Consider the following 17,628-nt stretch of genomic DNA (forward strand, 5'->3'; position numbering starts at 1 on the left):
CATCTCCCTATTAAACATCTAGCACTTGTTTATGTATTTACAAGTGCTAGGTGTTAGTAGGTAAACTGAAAGGGGACCATCGGGAAAATGTGCGATTAGATTATCTAGAAAAGGTAGGCTTGTTATTTACTTTTTCTGTAGTGAACTGGATTCTGGATAGTTGGCTGTTGAAGTGGAAGATGAGGAATGTATCTGAGCAATGTGTCCAAATAGAGAATACACCAATGCATCTTGGCCAGATAGAAGACTTGAGAATAGCAGTATCAAGAGCAGACTTTTCGAAATGTTCCGTATAGAAATTGGCTAGTGGAGAAAGGATGGCAGAGTCCATAGTATGCAAAGCTGTGGAGAAGAGAAGAAGTGTTGACTGTGTTGGTAAAAACAAATGATTTGTGATGAATTGTGAATGGGGTAGCAGGATTTGAGGGTTGCTAGAGACACTGAAGCAGAAGAGTGTGAGGAAAAATTGTAAGTGTTGCCAAGGTATGACAATAGGGAGCTAAAAAAATCATTGATCACAAATGGCATAGAGAATGTGCAGGAAGAAAGGACTTCAGTATGTGGATGTATGGGATAAATTTGAAGGTAGGTGAGAGAGAGAGCTGTTTTCTGCAGATGGTGTGCATTTGAATGACAGCGTCAGCCGTATACGAAACTGGGTAGATTGTTAATGAGAAGAGGAAATTGTGTAGCCAGTCAGGGAAATAAAAACTAAATGGTGGGACTGTGAGCATAAGCTATCAAGGTCAGTGTGAGATAAATAACAAAGAAAAACAAGATAGGGATGCAGGGATGACCTCAATGGGAGCAACAGAGGACTCAAATGATGAGGAGAAGGATTGTGTAAAGAAATGGGGGAATTGGAGAAAGATACTGTGCTTATAAATCAATGCAGGGAGTATTAGGAATAAGGATGCAGAGTTTGTAGCCTTGATACAGTTATTCAGTCAATAAATCATTGGAGTCAATAAGGTGTGGTTAATGATGTACTCACAGTAATATATATATATATATATAATGGTTGATCTAAAAATTGAGACTTAAATGGAAGAATTCATTATTAAGGAATAATTAAGGAATCGTATTAATTTCATTTTTTATTTGTAGAATGTTTGGCTATGTTTCATAGCCATTTTCAATACAATTATAAGAAAATAATCACAAAAAAAGAACACCAATTCAATTGAAAGTGGGTGATATTACATGCATTATCAGCTGCAGGAGAATAGCTCCAGGTGTACCAGTGGATATCAAACAATAATTACAATAAAACAAATTAGTTAATAAAATATTTTTAAATACAATTAATTACAATTTACAAAACACATGAATGGTGAATATCAGTCAATATAACTTCCCAAAATTGAGATAGTTTAAGGCAATCGTTTTTGTTAAGGGTTGGATTGTGAATGTGTGAACCAGATTTATTGGGTTCTTTAAGTGATATTTCTGATGTTCAAGATGAATTTGTGCAGAACAACCTGTCTGTCCATAATAACATAAGTCGCAACAGCAGGAGATTCTGTAAACTGTAGGATAAGAAAGAGGAGGATATTTGTCTTTAGAAGAGATAAGGAAGGAAACTTAACTGGATGGAAAGAGATTATTAAATCAATCTGTTGAAGTAGTTTTGCTTTTTTTTCTGAAAGTCCTTTAACATATGGACTACAAATTCTGAAACTTCTTGAGGTGGGTTACGATGACAGCCCTAATTTATTGATTATTTTTATCAACGTTTTTGCATTATAACCATTATAAGACAGTTCTTTGTTTAGAAGAACTGTCTTATAAAGAAGAAGAATCTGTAGAACATATTCCATGTGCTCTATCTACTATTTGACTGCACCATATTTCTGACAAGGGTGATAATGTGAATTAGAACATGTTCTACAGTTTCACAGATCAAAAGAAATATACTGAATTAAAGAGCAGGGAACTATAACATGAGGATGGTCTGAAAAGTACTATGCCTCGACCATAGATGGCAACACTATTCGCAAGATTTTTTTAAGTTGGTACATCTGTCATAAGCATCCATGTGAAATTGCAAGTCATTCTATCAAGTAGTTTGTTTTATACAGCTGTCTGAAGCAAAAGTGTTGTTTGCATCCCTTGAAATGGATAAAATTAACGTGCAGTTATAAAATTCTTTGTAAAAGAAGGTTTAATACCAAAAGAAATTCATTCAAAGTTCATAAAAGTTTATGGGCACTCTTCTCCTTCATTTTCGACAATTAAGAAATGGACTGCCAAGTTTAAACATAGCCATACCAGCCTTGAAGATGATCCATGTGAAAGATGTCCAAAAAGTGTAACAACACCTGAAATCATTGATCAAGTGCATGATATGATATTGGATGACCAGCAAATAAAATTGCATGAAACTGCTGAGACTACAGGCATTTCAAAAGAACATGTAGGATAAATTTTGCATAAAGAATGGCATATGAAAAAGCTTTGTGCAAGATGGATGCCGTGCTTGCTCACAGCAGATCAAAAACACACTTGCATGAAAATCTCTGGAGAGTGCTTGGAGCGTTTTAACAAGAATAAAACGGATTTTGTGTGCCGATGTTTTACTGTGGATGAGACTTACATTCACCATTACACACCAGAATCCAAACAGAAGTCAAAACAGTAGAGAGAGGCCGGTTGTTAAGCGCCAAAGAAGACAAAGTCAGTTCCATCAGCAGGAACATTGTGTTTTGGGATGCAGAAGGCGTTTTGTTTACTATCTTGAAAAGGGTAAAACAATAACCGCGGAATATATTTCCGATCTTTTAATCGGACTAGATGTTTGTGAGAAAAGACCTGGTTTGCAGAAGAAAAAAATCATCTTTAATCAGGACAATGCACCTGCCCACAAAGATGCTTTGGCAATGGGAAAATTAAGGGATCTGCACTATGAATTGTTGGAACATCCACCCTATTCCCTCGATTTGGCTACCTCTGATTTCTATCTTTTCCCAAAACTAAAACTCTTCCTCACTGGTCAGCATTTTTCTTCTAATCAAGAGGTGATTGCAGCTGTAGAGGGGTATTTCGCAGATCTTACTGAGAACCACTACAGGGGCAGGATAATGGTGCTGGAGCATCACTGGAATAAATGCATTAGTCTTAAGGGAGATTATGTTGAAAAATAAAAATAATTTGGAAATTATAAATTTGTTTTTCATTGTTAGGCTGAGAACTTTTCAGACCACCCTCATACATTAATGAAACAGACTGGCAACATGCGATAGTTGTCAAATGAAGGGCAGAGAAATCACCAATACTTGTGACTTGGTCCAAACTCAGTTACCTACGGCAATGTCAGACTATTCCTAAGATTAGGAGGATAAATACAGTTAGGGTGAAATGGATGAATCATTGAATCATGCAGGAGCGTCTGAGAAAGAGGACATATGAAGAACAGAGTACTCTCCAGCAGCATCAGTATAAGGAACAGGCTAGGAGATGAGTGTAGTGAGAAAGTAGAGATTGGCTGAAACATTAAATCAAAACCCTAGAGAATTCTACAAATTATATTGCCACCAAAAAAAAGACTGAATGTGGAAGACTAACTTTAGTTGTTGGGGGATGGAACACAGCTCACATTTGCTGAAGATAATGGAAATGTTCAGTATTTCATTAGTATATTTACTAAAATAAAGAGCCAAAAGGCTTCATTTCAGCAATGTAAAATTATATAAATCAAGTAGATATTAAATCCAGAATTATTTCAAATACCAAATGCAGAAACTATAAAAGTTTCAAACAAAATTTGATCAGAGAGCTTACAGGAAAACACTCATTGGCATTTATGAGTTGCCCTAGCGCAGGCGTTATATGAGACATAATCGCTGCCCAGGCATCCATATATTTTCTTTTTATTGGTTCATTTTGATAAGGTTCCACTGGCCTGACAGCTGTTTCGAAATAGTTAGTTCTCCTTAGAGACTAGGCAAAAACCTAAAGAGAGCAAAAACTCTTGTTCAGTATTAAGGAACACAGTGTCAGAGAGGTGTATTTTCTGTAAGCAAATTCTCAGTTGGCGTGTAAAGTATTTATTAAAATAAAGAGCCAAAAGGCTTAAATTTGGTGATGCAAAATTATATAAATCAAGTGGATATTAAATCCAGCAATATTTCAAAGCCCAATGCAGAAACTATAAAAGTTTCATAAGAAATTTGACTAGAGAGCTTATGGGAATACACTCACCGGCATTTATGAGTTGCCCTAGCACAAGGTTTCCCAAACTTTTTTTTTCCATAGCCAGGTTATTTTAATACTTCATCTTCGTGACCCACTAAAATTTTTATGGTCAATAGGTAAAATAAAACAGATTTGAATGTTCATAGAGTTTTCAAATATTATTATAATAAAGAAGCATTTACTCTTACAAAAATATAAAGAAATTAAACTAAAGCCAAGTAATTTATTAATAAGAAGTGTGATGCTGTTGCTTGGTAACTAGAAACTTCAGGTTCGGAGGAAAAGATAACTTTATTCTTAAATCCAGTTCGGCTTCCAATCGGTTTCTATATTTGTTCTTTTAGAAAAACCAGTGTTGAAAAGCCCGTTTCACACTTATAGGTTGTGACAAAAGGTATTAGAAATTTTATCACTTTTTCTGCTAAAACTGGGTACTCCTGATGGCAAGACAGCCAAAAATTCATCAGTGGTATTGTGTTGAAGAGGTCTTTGAGTGCCGTAGACACTTATAGATTATAGACAATTATAGATTCAATATCTGAATCCGGCAATTCTGTCTCAGATTCTGTGTTCACTGTAAAAGGGTTCCTTATACATGCTTTGTTGCTGTTCATTGGGGGGAAATATTCATTCAGACTTGCCTGCAGTCCTAGCATATGTTCCTTGATAACAGCTGAAATCTCATCCGGCATGGAACTCATATTATACTCTTTTTGTAATTCTGTTAGCTTTGTAAAAGATTTGTAATTCCCTGCATCCACACGACAGGATCACAAATTGAGTTTTTTTCTTGCAGCTTCTACCTTCTCTTGCACTTTAAATATAGTTGCATTGCTACCCTTTAATGTCATATTTAAATTATTCAAAAAATGTCACAAAGGTAGGCAACCTTGATTAACCAATTGACATCATAAAAACTGTCTTTGAATTCAAATATTACATCCCTAGCCATTGGGGGATGTTGGTCTAAGAACATTAAAACTTCATCCTTCATTCTGTCACAATAGTTTCTGATCTCTGGAATGTCGAGTATGAGGAAAGATTGAGAAGATGTAATTTGCAGAGTCTGGCAAACAGGAGGAAGGGGGGGGATAAGATAGAGACCTATCATACAAATTGGTAAGTGGTTATAGCATCAATGCTGGATAAGTTCCACAGGAAATAGTAGGAGATCAGGGGAGAACCAGAGGTCATCCCTAGAAACTGTATAAAGAGGGTGCGAGTAAGGGAGTAGAGGCAGGTTTTTTCATGCAGAGTTGTAAATGATTGGAATTTGTATGTGTTCAAGGCACGGTATGGTGAGCTGCATGTGTGATAAAAGGACCTCCCCAGATGAGTCTTTGACTCCATGAGGTCTTGGGGTAATAATAATTTCATTAAGTCTTCTTAAAACATTCCCTCTTGATAGCCATCGCATCTCATAGTGTAAAAGAAGATGTTCATGTTCACTCCCCATTTCTTTGCGCAATGCAGAGAATATTCTTGAATTCAATGGACGAGATTTTATAAAGTTTATAACTTGTACACACTCTTGCATAGTTGCATTTAAAAGCAATGGCATTCTTTGGATGGCCAATGCTTCTCTGTGAATGCTACAATGCACCCATACACAGTCTGGTGCTACAACTTTGATCTTTGGAAAAAGCCCAGTATGTGCGCCTGTCATTGCATGGGCTCCATCGCTACCCAGTCCCACACATTTCTTCCATTCAATGCCCTTTTCATTGATGTAAAATTTTTAAAATCAAATAAAAATTTCTTCAGCTGTTGTCAGAGGTTTACAAAAAAATTCTGTGCGAGTTATATTGTCACAATCGTATCTCACAAAACACATTAAATTGGCATTGTCCGATATGTCTGTACTTTCATTGACTTGCAAGGGAAAAAAATTGCACTCTTAAGTGACCTACAATAGTTTCTTCGATATTATCTGCCATCGCCATGATTCCACGTTTCACTGTGTTATTTGATAGCATCAGCATATTTACTTGGCTCTCCTGTTTTTTTATAACATGTTCAAGATGCTAACATTTTCATTGCTGGAACTATTAATTTCTCAGCAACTGTGTGAGGATAACCAGTTTCAGCAATTAATTTTGATATTTCATAAGAAGCCATTACAAGGTTTTCATACTGAGCTACCTGAGAAAAATTCGAAGACAGTCTTCTTGGTAGCTATTAGTTTTCTCTTTTTATTTATAAAGAAATCTATTGGCTTATTACTGTAGTTCGGATGTTTCAATTCCAAATGTCGCTTTAACTTTGAAGGTCTCATGGACTTGCTTGAAAGTGCCGCACATCAAATAATACACAATGGTTTGTCATCATCACCCTCGATGATGACAAACCGGGCATGAGTGCTGTTCTCAGAACTCGTGCCTGGCTGCACATCACTCGATTGTTCATTGGTGCTAATCGAAGAGTTTGTAACCAGCACATTGTTTGTTTGTTGTTTTATTACCCATTTAGCCATCATTAAAATGGTAATGGCAAGCAAGATGAAGAAAGAATGAATTAAATTATTTAGAAACAATTATAATAATTACGGTTGTTCAGCTGAACCCACCGGGCAAGGTACACATAATTAGTAAATACAAAAAAATATGCTCTCTCTCTCGATGCTTAACTCAAACTGGACAAGCAGAGCGAGTACATGGCAGGCAAGTAAAACAAATGCCAGACTGCCAAACAATTCGGCTGGAGGCACAGCCTTGCCATTAGTTGAGCTACTTTACCACAAACAAAGAGACCGAAATGTTGATGTGGACAGAGAGCATTTTTTGTTTCTATTAATTAAATTATTTATTCATTAGTCCCGATTAAAAGCTATTTACTTCTATTTTAGAGTTTCATGAAAAAAAGAAGGCCCAAAAACGAAACACCTAGGTTTGAGATTTTTTTAGGCAACCCGGCATTTAGCTTTCGTGACTTGATGCCGGGTCGTGACCCACCATTTGGGAAACGCTGCCCTAGTGCAGACCTTATAGGATACATGATCGCTGTCCAAGCATCCATAGATTGGTTCTCCTCAGGGGAAGAGAACCAACCAGTTCGAAACAGCTGTCAGGCCAGTGAAATCTCATCAAAATGATCCAATAGAAGGCTTGGATGATTGGGCAGTGATCATGTGTCCTATAAGGTCTGCTGCTAGGGCATCTCACAAATGCTGGCGAGTGCATTCCCATAAGCTCTCTGGTCAAATTTTATATGAAACTTTTATAATTTTTGCATTCAGCTTTGAAATAACAATGGATTTAATATCCACTTAATTTATATTTCATTAGTGTATTTCTTGTAGGAAAGGAAGGTTGGGGAGGGATAGGAGTAGTGCTGAATAACAGGAAGGAAGACAGAGTTATGGAATAAGAACTATTTAGAATATTAAATAACTTTGATGTTAATAAGGCTGTAGGACTGGATGAAATATCACCATGCATATTATGAGAATATGCAAAAGAACTTACAGTACCCTTGACTTGGCTGTTCAACAGGAAACAGACCCGGAAGAGTGGAAAGAAAGAAAGATAGTGTCACTCCAAAAAACATAGAATGTGGTTTATCATATTAGAGGAACTTCGTTTCAGGAGGAGGAAGAAGCAAGGAATCTGGGGATCTTGGTGGATAGGGAACACATCATAAAGGTATAAAAGATACACAGAAAATTACTGTTGTAATATGAAGAACTCTCATAAATATGAATAACAAGGTAATAATTCTGTACAGGTCACCAATCAGGCATATTTAGACTTTTGTGCACAGATCTGGTCACCTGGCTATATTGGCAATAGGAAAGCATGTGCAAGGACTCTGAATGTTGAGGGGAAGATAAGGGAATGTGACCAGCAGACAGGGCTGCCCCATGCAGTAGCATATTTTGCTACCCCTTCCCCTTATTTTTCGTGTAGCTTATGCCAATTTTGCCACCCCATTGTAAATGTACATCTTGCACCGTCAGTAGAGCCGGCCTTGCCAGCAGAGGCTGAGAGATAGGAGAGATGATATGATTGAAATGTGTAAGTGGGTGAAAGGAGCCTATTTGATGGAGGGGAATTACTGCATAGAGTAATGGGATAATGAGAGAAATATACAATGGTAAAGAAGGAAAAGGAAATTTTTTGCTTGGCAGGTGGTGAATGAGTGCAATGCAATGCCAGAGTGGTGCAATGTTGAACATCATCAACAAGGTGTGGTGAGGTATGCCAGTTACTGTGTTTGACTGCATCTACAGATCCATGGAGACTTGCTTGGAGGTAATACAAATATATTAAAAAGACAAGTCACAATATGATTTTCTTTCTTGACTACTTGTATAAGAAACTATAACACGTTTTAGGCATGTTAGTTTTATTTATCATCCTACTAGTTTCACTGATTTTTGCTATCGGTCTTCAGGGATACAATTGGTAAGCGATATGAAGGTAACAGACTAGGTTTTAACTGACAGTTCTAATTCATACAAAATTAGTATTGTGCGAGACAATGCGTGTGTCTCGGGAACATGATTTATTTGTTACGAGACAATGTAATTGGCGTGAAAGTTCATTTCTTTGATGTTTAGTGATCTAATTCAAGTTTTCCAAATTTCCGGTAGGATTAGACCTTGATTCTTATTTAGGTTTCCTGTTGAGCAGGCGACCATAGCAGCCTCCTTGAAGGTTCTGGAATGGTAGTTCTCGTCTATATAGGGCATATGACTCTTATCCCACTCAATAAGATGGTTGGTAGAGGCAAAGTTGTTTCTAACATAGCCTATGTGCTCCTTCTGTCTCATTTCGAAGCTTCTAGAGGTCTGACCAAAGTAACTAACACCACAGGAACAAGGTATATTATATACTCCAGAGGACTTGTAGAATGGATGAAGGTCTTTCGGTGACTTTAAAAATTTCCGAATAGTATCGACCGGATTGAATGCTACTCTAATATTGTGTGGTTTTAGAAGGATAGCCAATTTTTTGGAAATGCTGCTGACAAATGGAATAGTTATAGTACTGATGTATTGGGTGTCATCACGTTGTCTTTGTGGTATATCTGAAAAGAGAATCTTGTTGTAAATTCTTTTAGGATAACCATTTAAGGATAGCTCTCTGGATATTGTAGTTAATTCTTTTTGTAAGTCATCTTGGTCTGTGGTGTACTGTGTAGCTCTTTTCTTAAGCATATGGATAATGCTAAGTTTCTGGGATATATGATGTGACGAGTTGAAATGGAGGTAACGTCCAGTATTCGTAAGTTTTCTATACACAGACAGGTTGATACTGTTATTGGTTTGTTTCTTTATTAGGATGTCTAGGAATGGAAGTTTTTTATCTTTTTCAATTTCTAATGTGAATTTGATGGTATGGTGGAAACTATTGATTTGGTTAAGATAATTCATTATTTCTTCTTTCTTATGATTCCAAATGATAAAGATGTCATCTACATATCTGTACCAAGTTTTCGGTTTTGGGGTAATTTGAATAAGATTTTATCCTTTAGGTGTCTTCCATGAATAAGTCAGCACAAGTAGAGAGGGGGGGGGCTACCCATGGCTAATCCGGTTGTAGACTTTTTTGTCAAACGAAATAGTTTGAAGTTAAACAATGATTGAACAACATAGTGATGTTTCTTGGGAACAAGTTTTCAATAAAATGTTGAGTTTTTGATATAAGTATCTGAGCTGTGAATGTTTTGTTGAAAATCTTGGCTAGATATTTAGACAGTTTGTAAGTTGGAGAATAGATTCCATCAACTATTGGACGTAATGGTGTATCTTCTTTATGTATTTTAGGAACGCCATATAATCTTGGAGTCAACGGGTGCATGGATTTTAGCTTTCTTATTAAGTCTATAGGCCAGTTAGTCATTCCATGTAATAGTTCATTGGTGTCGTTATGGTTTTTTTGCGTAGGATCTGTACTGAGAACGTCATAGACAGACGTGTCTGATAATAGAATTTTAATTTTCTCTTCATAATCTTTTGTATTTAAGATAATAATATTATTGCCTTTGTCAGCTTTAAGTATGATGATGTCTTTATTATTCTTTAATTTGAGTAGTGTTCTTCTTTCCATTTGGTTAGAGTTGGTGTTAGGAGATCTTGACGGAACAGAGAGGATTATGCTACTTTTTAATCATAAGTCATTAGCTATTGGGTGTGGTAGCAATGAGATGGCTTTTTCTAAGTTGCAGATGAACTCTATTTTAGGAATAGCAGTAGGTTTTAAGGCGAAATTGAATCCTTTTTTGAGAATTGAGATCTCAGGTTTTGTTAAAATGTGTTTAGATAGGTTCATTATCACTTGGTTATCTGGTAGAGACTGTTTAGAGTTAATGTAATTATCATATAGCAAGTTAAATTTATCAATTTGCATCTTTTTGCTGTAACTGAAGGTTTTAGCATAACTATTATGCAGAATGACTAACTGGCCTATAGACTTAATAAGAAAGCTAAAATCCATGCACCCGTTGACTCCAAGATTGCATGGCATTCCTAAAATACATATAGAAGGTACACCATTACGTTCAATAGTTGATGGAATCTATTCTCCAACTTACCAACTGTCTAAATATCTAGCCAAGATTTTACAACAACACATTCACAACTCAGATACTTATATCAAAAACTCACAACATTTTATTGAAAAATTAAAAAACATCCCTGTCTCTGAAGATGATATACTAGCAAGCATTGACGTTACATCTCTGTTTACAAACATTCCAGTTGTGGAAGTCATCAACATCTTAGACAACTTGTTCCCAAGAAACATCACTACATTGTTCAATCATTGCTTAACTTTGAACTATTTTGTTTGGCAAAAAATAGTCTATAAACAACTTACCGGATTAGACATGGTTAGCCCCCCTCTCTCCTTCTTGTGCTGACTTATTCATGGAAGACACCTAAAGGATAAAATCTTATTCAAATTACCCCAAAACCGAAAACTTGGTACAGATATGTAGATGACATCTTTATCATTTGGAATCATAAGAAAGAAGAACTAATGGATTATCTTAACCAAATCAATAGTTTCCACCATACCATCAAATTCACATTAGAAATTGAAAAAGATGAAAAACTTCCATTCTTAGACATCCTAATAAAGAAACAAACCAATAACAGTATCAACCTGTCTGTGTATAGAAAACTTACGAATACTGGACGTTACCTCCATTTCAACTCGTCACATCATATATCCCAGAAACTTAGCATTATCCATATGCTTAAGAAAAGAGCTACACAGTACACCACAGACCAAGATGACTTACAAAAAGAATTAACAATATCCAGAGAGCTATCCTTAAATGGTTATCCTAAAAGAATTTACAACAAGATTCTCTTTTCAGATATACCACAAAGACAACGTGATAACACCCAATACATCAGTACTATAACTATTCCATTTGTCAGCAGCATTTCCAAAAAATTGGCTATCCTTCTAAAACCACACAATATTAGAGTAGCATTCAATCCGGTCGATACTATTCGGAAATTTTTAAGATCACCGAAAGACCCTCATCCATTCTACAAGTCCTCTGGAGTATATAATATACCTTGTTCCTGTGGTGTTAGTTACTTTGGTCAGACCTCTAGAAGCTTCGAAATGAGACAGAAGGAGCACATAGGCTATGTTAGAAACAACTTTGCCTCTACCAACCATCTTATTGAGTGGGATAAGAGTCATATGCCCTATATAGACGAGAACTACCATTCCAGAACCTTCAAGGAGGCTGCTATGGTCGCCTGCTCAACAGGAAACCTAAATAAGAATCAAGGTCTAATCCTACCGGAAATTTGGAAAACTTGAATTAGATCACTAAACATCAAAGAAATGAACTTTGACGCCAATTACATTGTCTCGTAACAAATAAATCATGTTCCCGCGACACAGCATTGTCTCACACAATACTAATTTTGTATGAATTAGAACTGTTACCTTCATATCGCTTACCAGTTGTATCCCTGAAGATGCCGATAGCAAAAATCGGTGAAACTAGTAGGATGATAAATAAAACTCACTTGACTAACATTCCTAAAATGTGTTATAGTTTCTTAGACAAGTTACAGTGTTGGTTCTGATTTCTTGAAAAAAAAAAAAAAAAAAAAAAAAAAAAAAAATTGCTTAGCACATTGATATGAATATATCAATATGATATATGAGTATATATATATATATATATATATATATATATATATATATATATATATATAACAAAAAATTCAAGTAACACAACAAAAAAGTACCATTTGGATATTAACTTTACTGAATGTAGATGGAGAAAATTAACTAAAAATTCAATGATGATTTTCTACTTACCTCTTCAAGAGTTTCTATCCTCTGTTTAAGTAATCTATTTTCATTTCGTAACCTCTATAAAAATAAGATATATAATTAACTTCACTAAGTACCTAAAAAATAACTGTTCTTTCTCAATACAAAAATATGCACTTTATTATCACCTTCCTCTGATAGTATTATATGTCTTTTTGTTTTTTTTTTTTTGCATGTTTGCTTAAAATCAGTAAAACAATTTAGATAAGATTGATTAATTCAGTATTTTACAAATTTTAGAATATAAAGAAAATATGCTGATTTTATTTTTAAAAAACAAAAGGATCAAAATTTCAAATGAAATCATTCTTTACCAATGAATGATACTATATCATGTACTGTAACACTACAGTGAATGGATAAATTAGGCAAGCAGCATAGAAATGAAGTGGTCATGAAAGAATCCTTTCTTTTAGTGTTGCATGGTTGATCAGCATTCATTTCGGAAATTATGGACTTTACAACCATGATATAAATAACTATTTTAATTTTCCAAATGTTTTGACCTTCATATTAAGGTCATCATCTGAAGTATATACAAATATACAAGGACAAGCTGAGTTACATTTTTCACAACAATTTGATCAACTGCTATTCTACTAGCATGACCTCTAGTGAAAATATAATAAAAACAGATAAAATTAATTATTTAGAAACTACATCAAAGATAAATTCTACTTAAGATAACATGAGAGAAACATTCTTTCTTATAGATAGTTTTCTTATAGTAACAATGATGTCCTAATTTAACGTGACAATTGTTACATTTGATTTAAGATTCTGGATTATCTACAGTCCTCTTTATAGTTAACTCTTAGGGAGAAAGGTTCCATGGGTAGAATATGTGCCTTCCATATGTTTGGAATTTTTAGATCATCATTATTGTTCAGATTAGGGTGGTTGATAAAAATATCACAGGCTTCCTTAAATTAACATTCATACCATGCTTTGGTGTGATGTAAACAACTGGTGCTTTTCCAGTCAATTCTATGTAAAGTGTTCAGGGCATGATCAGAAAGGCCAGCTTCATCATAGTTATTATATTTAATGTGTCGTTTATGTTCTTTTTTGTCTGATAGGAATTGTGTGTCCTGTTTCCCCTATGTATGATAGATTATAGGTACAATAAATATGGTATACTTCAGGATGGGCCAGCAGAGGAAGTGTGTCTTTGGATTAGTTGAATAAGCCTTTTAATTTTGCAGGAGATTTAAAGATGGCTTTCAGGTTGTATTTCTTCAATATTCTGTTTATTTTATCTGATGTCCCTTTAATGTAAGGAATGGTTATAGTTTTATTGTAGTCTGGTTTATCTTTGTTTTTATTATTGAGGTTTTATAGAGAATTTTGTTAATAGTGTTTTGACTGTAACCATTTTTTAGGAAAGTATTACTGATAACTTTAAATTCGTCTTTAAGCACATGTTCATTGGAGCAAATCTTCAAAGCCCTGTTTTTTAGAGTATTAATGACACCTAATTATTGTGTTGGGTGGCGGTAGGAGTTTGTGTGTATATATTGGCCAGTATGTGTTGGTTTCCGGTAAACAGTGAAGGAAAGACTGCCAGAATTAAGACGTGTGACAAGTGTATCAAGAAACAGAAGTGTGTTCTACTTTTCAATCTTAATTGTGAACTTAATTTCTACAAAAAGAAGGCGCAGTCATAGGCTTGCCATTATCCCCCCCCCATTTGCTAACTTTTATATGGAACATTCTGAGCAACATGTTCTAGATTCCTCTCCTTTAAAACCCAAAGTCTGGCTTAGATACGTTGACGATTTTTTGCAATCTGGCCCCATGACCGCCAGACACTAGACACTTTCCTTAGCCACCTAAACATACAACACAAACACATATAGTTTGCAATTGAGATTGAAAAGCAGAACACACTTCCATTTCTAGATACACTTGTCACACGTCTTCCTTTTGGCAGTCTTTCATTCACTGTTTACCGGAAACCGACACATACTGGCCAATATAATATACACAAACTCCTACCACCACCCAACACAAAAACTAGGTGTCATTAATATTCTAAAAAACAGAGCTTTGAAGATTTGCTCCAATGAACAAGCAGTTAAAGACGAATCTAAAGTTATCAGCAATACTTTACTAAAAAATGGTTACAGCCAAAACACTATTAACCAAATTCTCTACATTTATAAACCAGACTACAATAAATGTAGTCTGGTTTATAAATGTAGTTCTGGAAATGCATCACCTTAATGAAACTAGTTTTGGAACATTTTAAATTTCTTATATACTATGGCATTTCCAAGAAATAATGAATTTTTGATCAGCACAGGATAAACTGGTAGTCTGTGATGCAATCCAAGTATACATTTAAGGATTTTAAAATACTATTTTGTGGTGTAAAGGATTTGTGCAAATAGTGGTTATCATTTTCCTAAAGGAAATAGCTTTTTTTTCTTCTTTTAAAGGAAACTTTAAAATTATAGCATTTATCATCCAGCCCGCACTTCTTAGCATCTATTCTAATCAATATCTCTAGTTTATTCATTTCTATTAATCATATTACTCTCCCTTGTGAGTATTGCACAGTACGTTTCATACCAGTATGAAATATTCTACATTTCACTGAACTAAACACGAAAATCACCTCTCTCTATTCTATATCTCAATTACCCATTAACTACTGAAACTTAGTACAGGTATCCCTGCTTAACGCGCTGAAATTAATTGCGACAATCCCTTGAAATATGCAGCAAGAGTTTTGATTAACGCGTCTTTAACCCTACAGAGCTCGCAGCTGATATGACAGATACACGCAAAATGTTTAATATAAATATTCTTCCACAATTCAGTGTATAGCTTTGAGGTCATGAGTAGCTGTGCATTCATATGTTACAAGTGATAATCCGCACTGTTTTTTGCTGTCAGTTTGGTTTAACACATGTTATATAAAGGTTTGTGATATTTGACAGTAAATTGTATCTGAGAGATACTGTGACCTCCGATGTCAGTACAGTATGGTTTAGTTTTTGATTATTATTTTTTTTTTTTTATTCTTTGTTCAATAATTTCTAGATTGTAAATGAAAATAAATAAACCATCATGTATTACTGAAATAGAGAGCCAAAAGCTTATTTATCATATATGTCTTCTAGATGTGCTTTACATTATGGAAAATACTAAGGAAAGTGATCTGGAACTTACTCCACCTTTACTACGAGTTGCCCATAAGGTTGCTTATGCTTGCATCTGCCGAAACTTTTAATTTCTATATATTCGGCACAAAACTCTTGTAGTTTCTATATTCAGCTATGAAATAATGTTGGATTCAATATTAACTTAATTTGTACCATCATGTATTATATTTGCAGTGCTTTTTCTTTATGTTTCATTGCTTGTTTGCCGAGGTCTGGAGAGTCATTTTGCTTGTTATCATAGAATTTATGCTGATGAGAAAAAAACTAAAACTGTTCAAACGACTCTTGATAACTTCTTTTGATAAAAAAATTGCAGTACTAATGTAGGTACAAGTATTTAATAAACATTTACTTTGCATTCATTTTTTTTTATCTTTCCTAAAAGAGTACCATATAAAAAATTATTAATACAGTAATCGATCATGGATGAATTGCAATTTTTACCATTGATTATTAGATTTGATTAACATGATTTTGATATACGCGGTAACATCGAGGGATTAATTAACTGCGTTAATTAAGGGATACCTGTATATGATTCATAATATATATGAAGACTAGAAAAACAAGCTGTTTTTCAGTTTGATGTCAAGCTCTGCAATGATTGATTGACAATGACAAAGTGAGCAGAGATGTCATAAGCATCTGAATTAATGAACCAAAAAAAGCTAAACAGTTTAAAATTAAATGAAAACTTACCTTAAGTTCTATTAGTTCTTCTTGTTCTTTAACTTTTAATGCAGTATAATCCTTTTCAAACCTACAGAAAAAGATTTTGCCTAGAAACCTGTCACTAATTATTCCAATTATTTAAAATAAAAAAAATTGTGATAAAAAGTAATTCATTTGCAAGTTCAAACTGGGCATTTGATAAAACAAAGTGAAATTCTAAAAACAGTTTAGAAATCTCCAAGAAAATAATATAGGCAAGAGTAATCCAGATATAACCATATCGAATAATTATAAAGAGGAGGGAGTCATGTACCATCCACACAATTCCCTATCTCCAAGAAAAGAATATAGGCAAGAGTAATCCAGATATAACCATATCAAATAATTATAAAGAGGAATAATAACATTCTTAAATTTCAGGTTTCTATCAATCATCAACCCTAGATTTCTTGTCCCCCCTACTTCCTCCAGTATAGCTCCTTCAATAGAGTATGCAGCGTCCCATCGATGTGCCCCAAACCTCAAGACTTTACATTTTGCTGCATTAAACCAACACCTCCATTCATTTGCCCATCTGTCTAGCTTATTCAAATCCTCTTCAGGACTACCACATCTGTACTATTACTAATAATCCTTCCCAGCTTCACATCATTCACAAACAACTGAATATCTTCCTGCAATCCATTAACAATGTCATTGATATAAAGGTTAAACAATATAGGTCCCAATAACTAAGTAATACAATGCTTACTTAGTTATTGAAGCTACCTTGGTCACTTTAGCAATACTGCTTTCTGACCTTTAACTCCTTAACTCCCTATCTAGTAACACTTCCAAATCCCTAGCTCCAATTTCCTGAGAGAGTACATTTCCATCAATGCAGAACAAACTTTGTAATCTTTTTATCCCAAAATGCATGACTCCATTTTTCTGTATTAACTGGCATCCATTATTATTTATCTCATACTTCAGCTAATCTTTACGCAATCGTTAGGAGACTTAAGGAAAGGAGAGCCTTCGTTGATTAATTATTAAGATATTAAGATTGCGGGCATCACAAATGATAATAATTATATTATTATTATTTAGGCCTCCAAGGACTCAGAAGACTCATCGCAGGAGATCCTTCCTAGGAAACATAAGTCTATCAAGACTCATCGTGGGAAGTCCCTCCTAGGAAACACAAAGTCTATCATACCACTCCTTAAACTCATTGACCGTTCTCACTCTCACCAATCAGACAATGCATTCCACGGATCATAATGTCATTATATAGGTATTTA

At 34.7% G+C, this 17,628-nt stretch overlaps 1 protein-coding gene across 5 annotated transcripts in view; it reads right to left on the reverse strand.

Moving 5' to 3' along the window:
- Positions 1-17,628, reverse strand: part of LOC150110675 (ecotropic viral integration site 5 ortholog-like) — a 283,516-nt gene that overhangs the window by 85,930 nt on the left and 179,958 nt on the right. For all 5 annotated transcript variants that reach the window (XM_090400284.1, XM_090400267.1, XM_090400257.1 and 2 more), the window contains exons 9-10: positions 16,373-16,433; positions 12,489-12,542 (exon numbers count right to left, since the gene is read on the reverse strand). In XM_090400284.1, coding sequence (XP_090256410.1) covers positions 12,489-12,542; positions 16,373-16,433 — 115 coding nt within the window. The remainder of the gene's footprint in view (positions 1-12,488; positions 12,543-16,372; positions 16,434-17,628) is intronic.

Source organism: Typopeltis vanoorti, chromosome 1 (genome assembly GCF_054136105.1).
Source record: "Typopeltis vanoorti isolate ZY-2024b chromosome 1, IOZ_Tvanoo_1.0, whole genome shotgun sequence".
Lineage (NCBI taxonomy): Eukaryota > Metazoa > Arthropoda > Arachnida > Uropygi > Thelyphonidae > Typopeltis > Typopeltis vanoorti.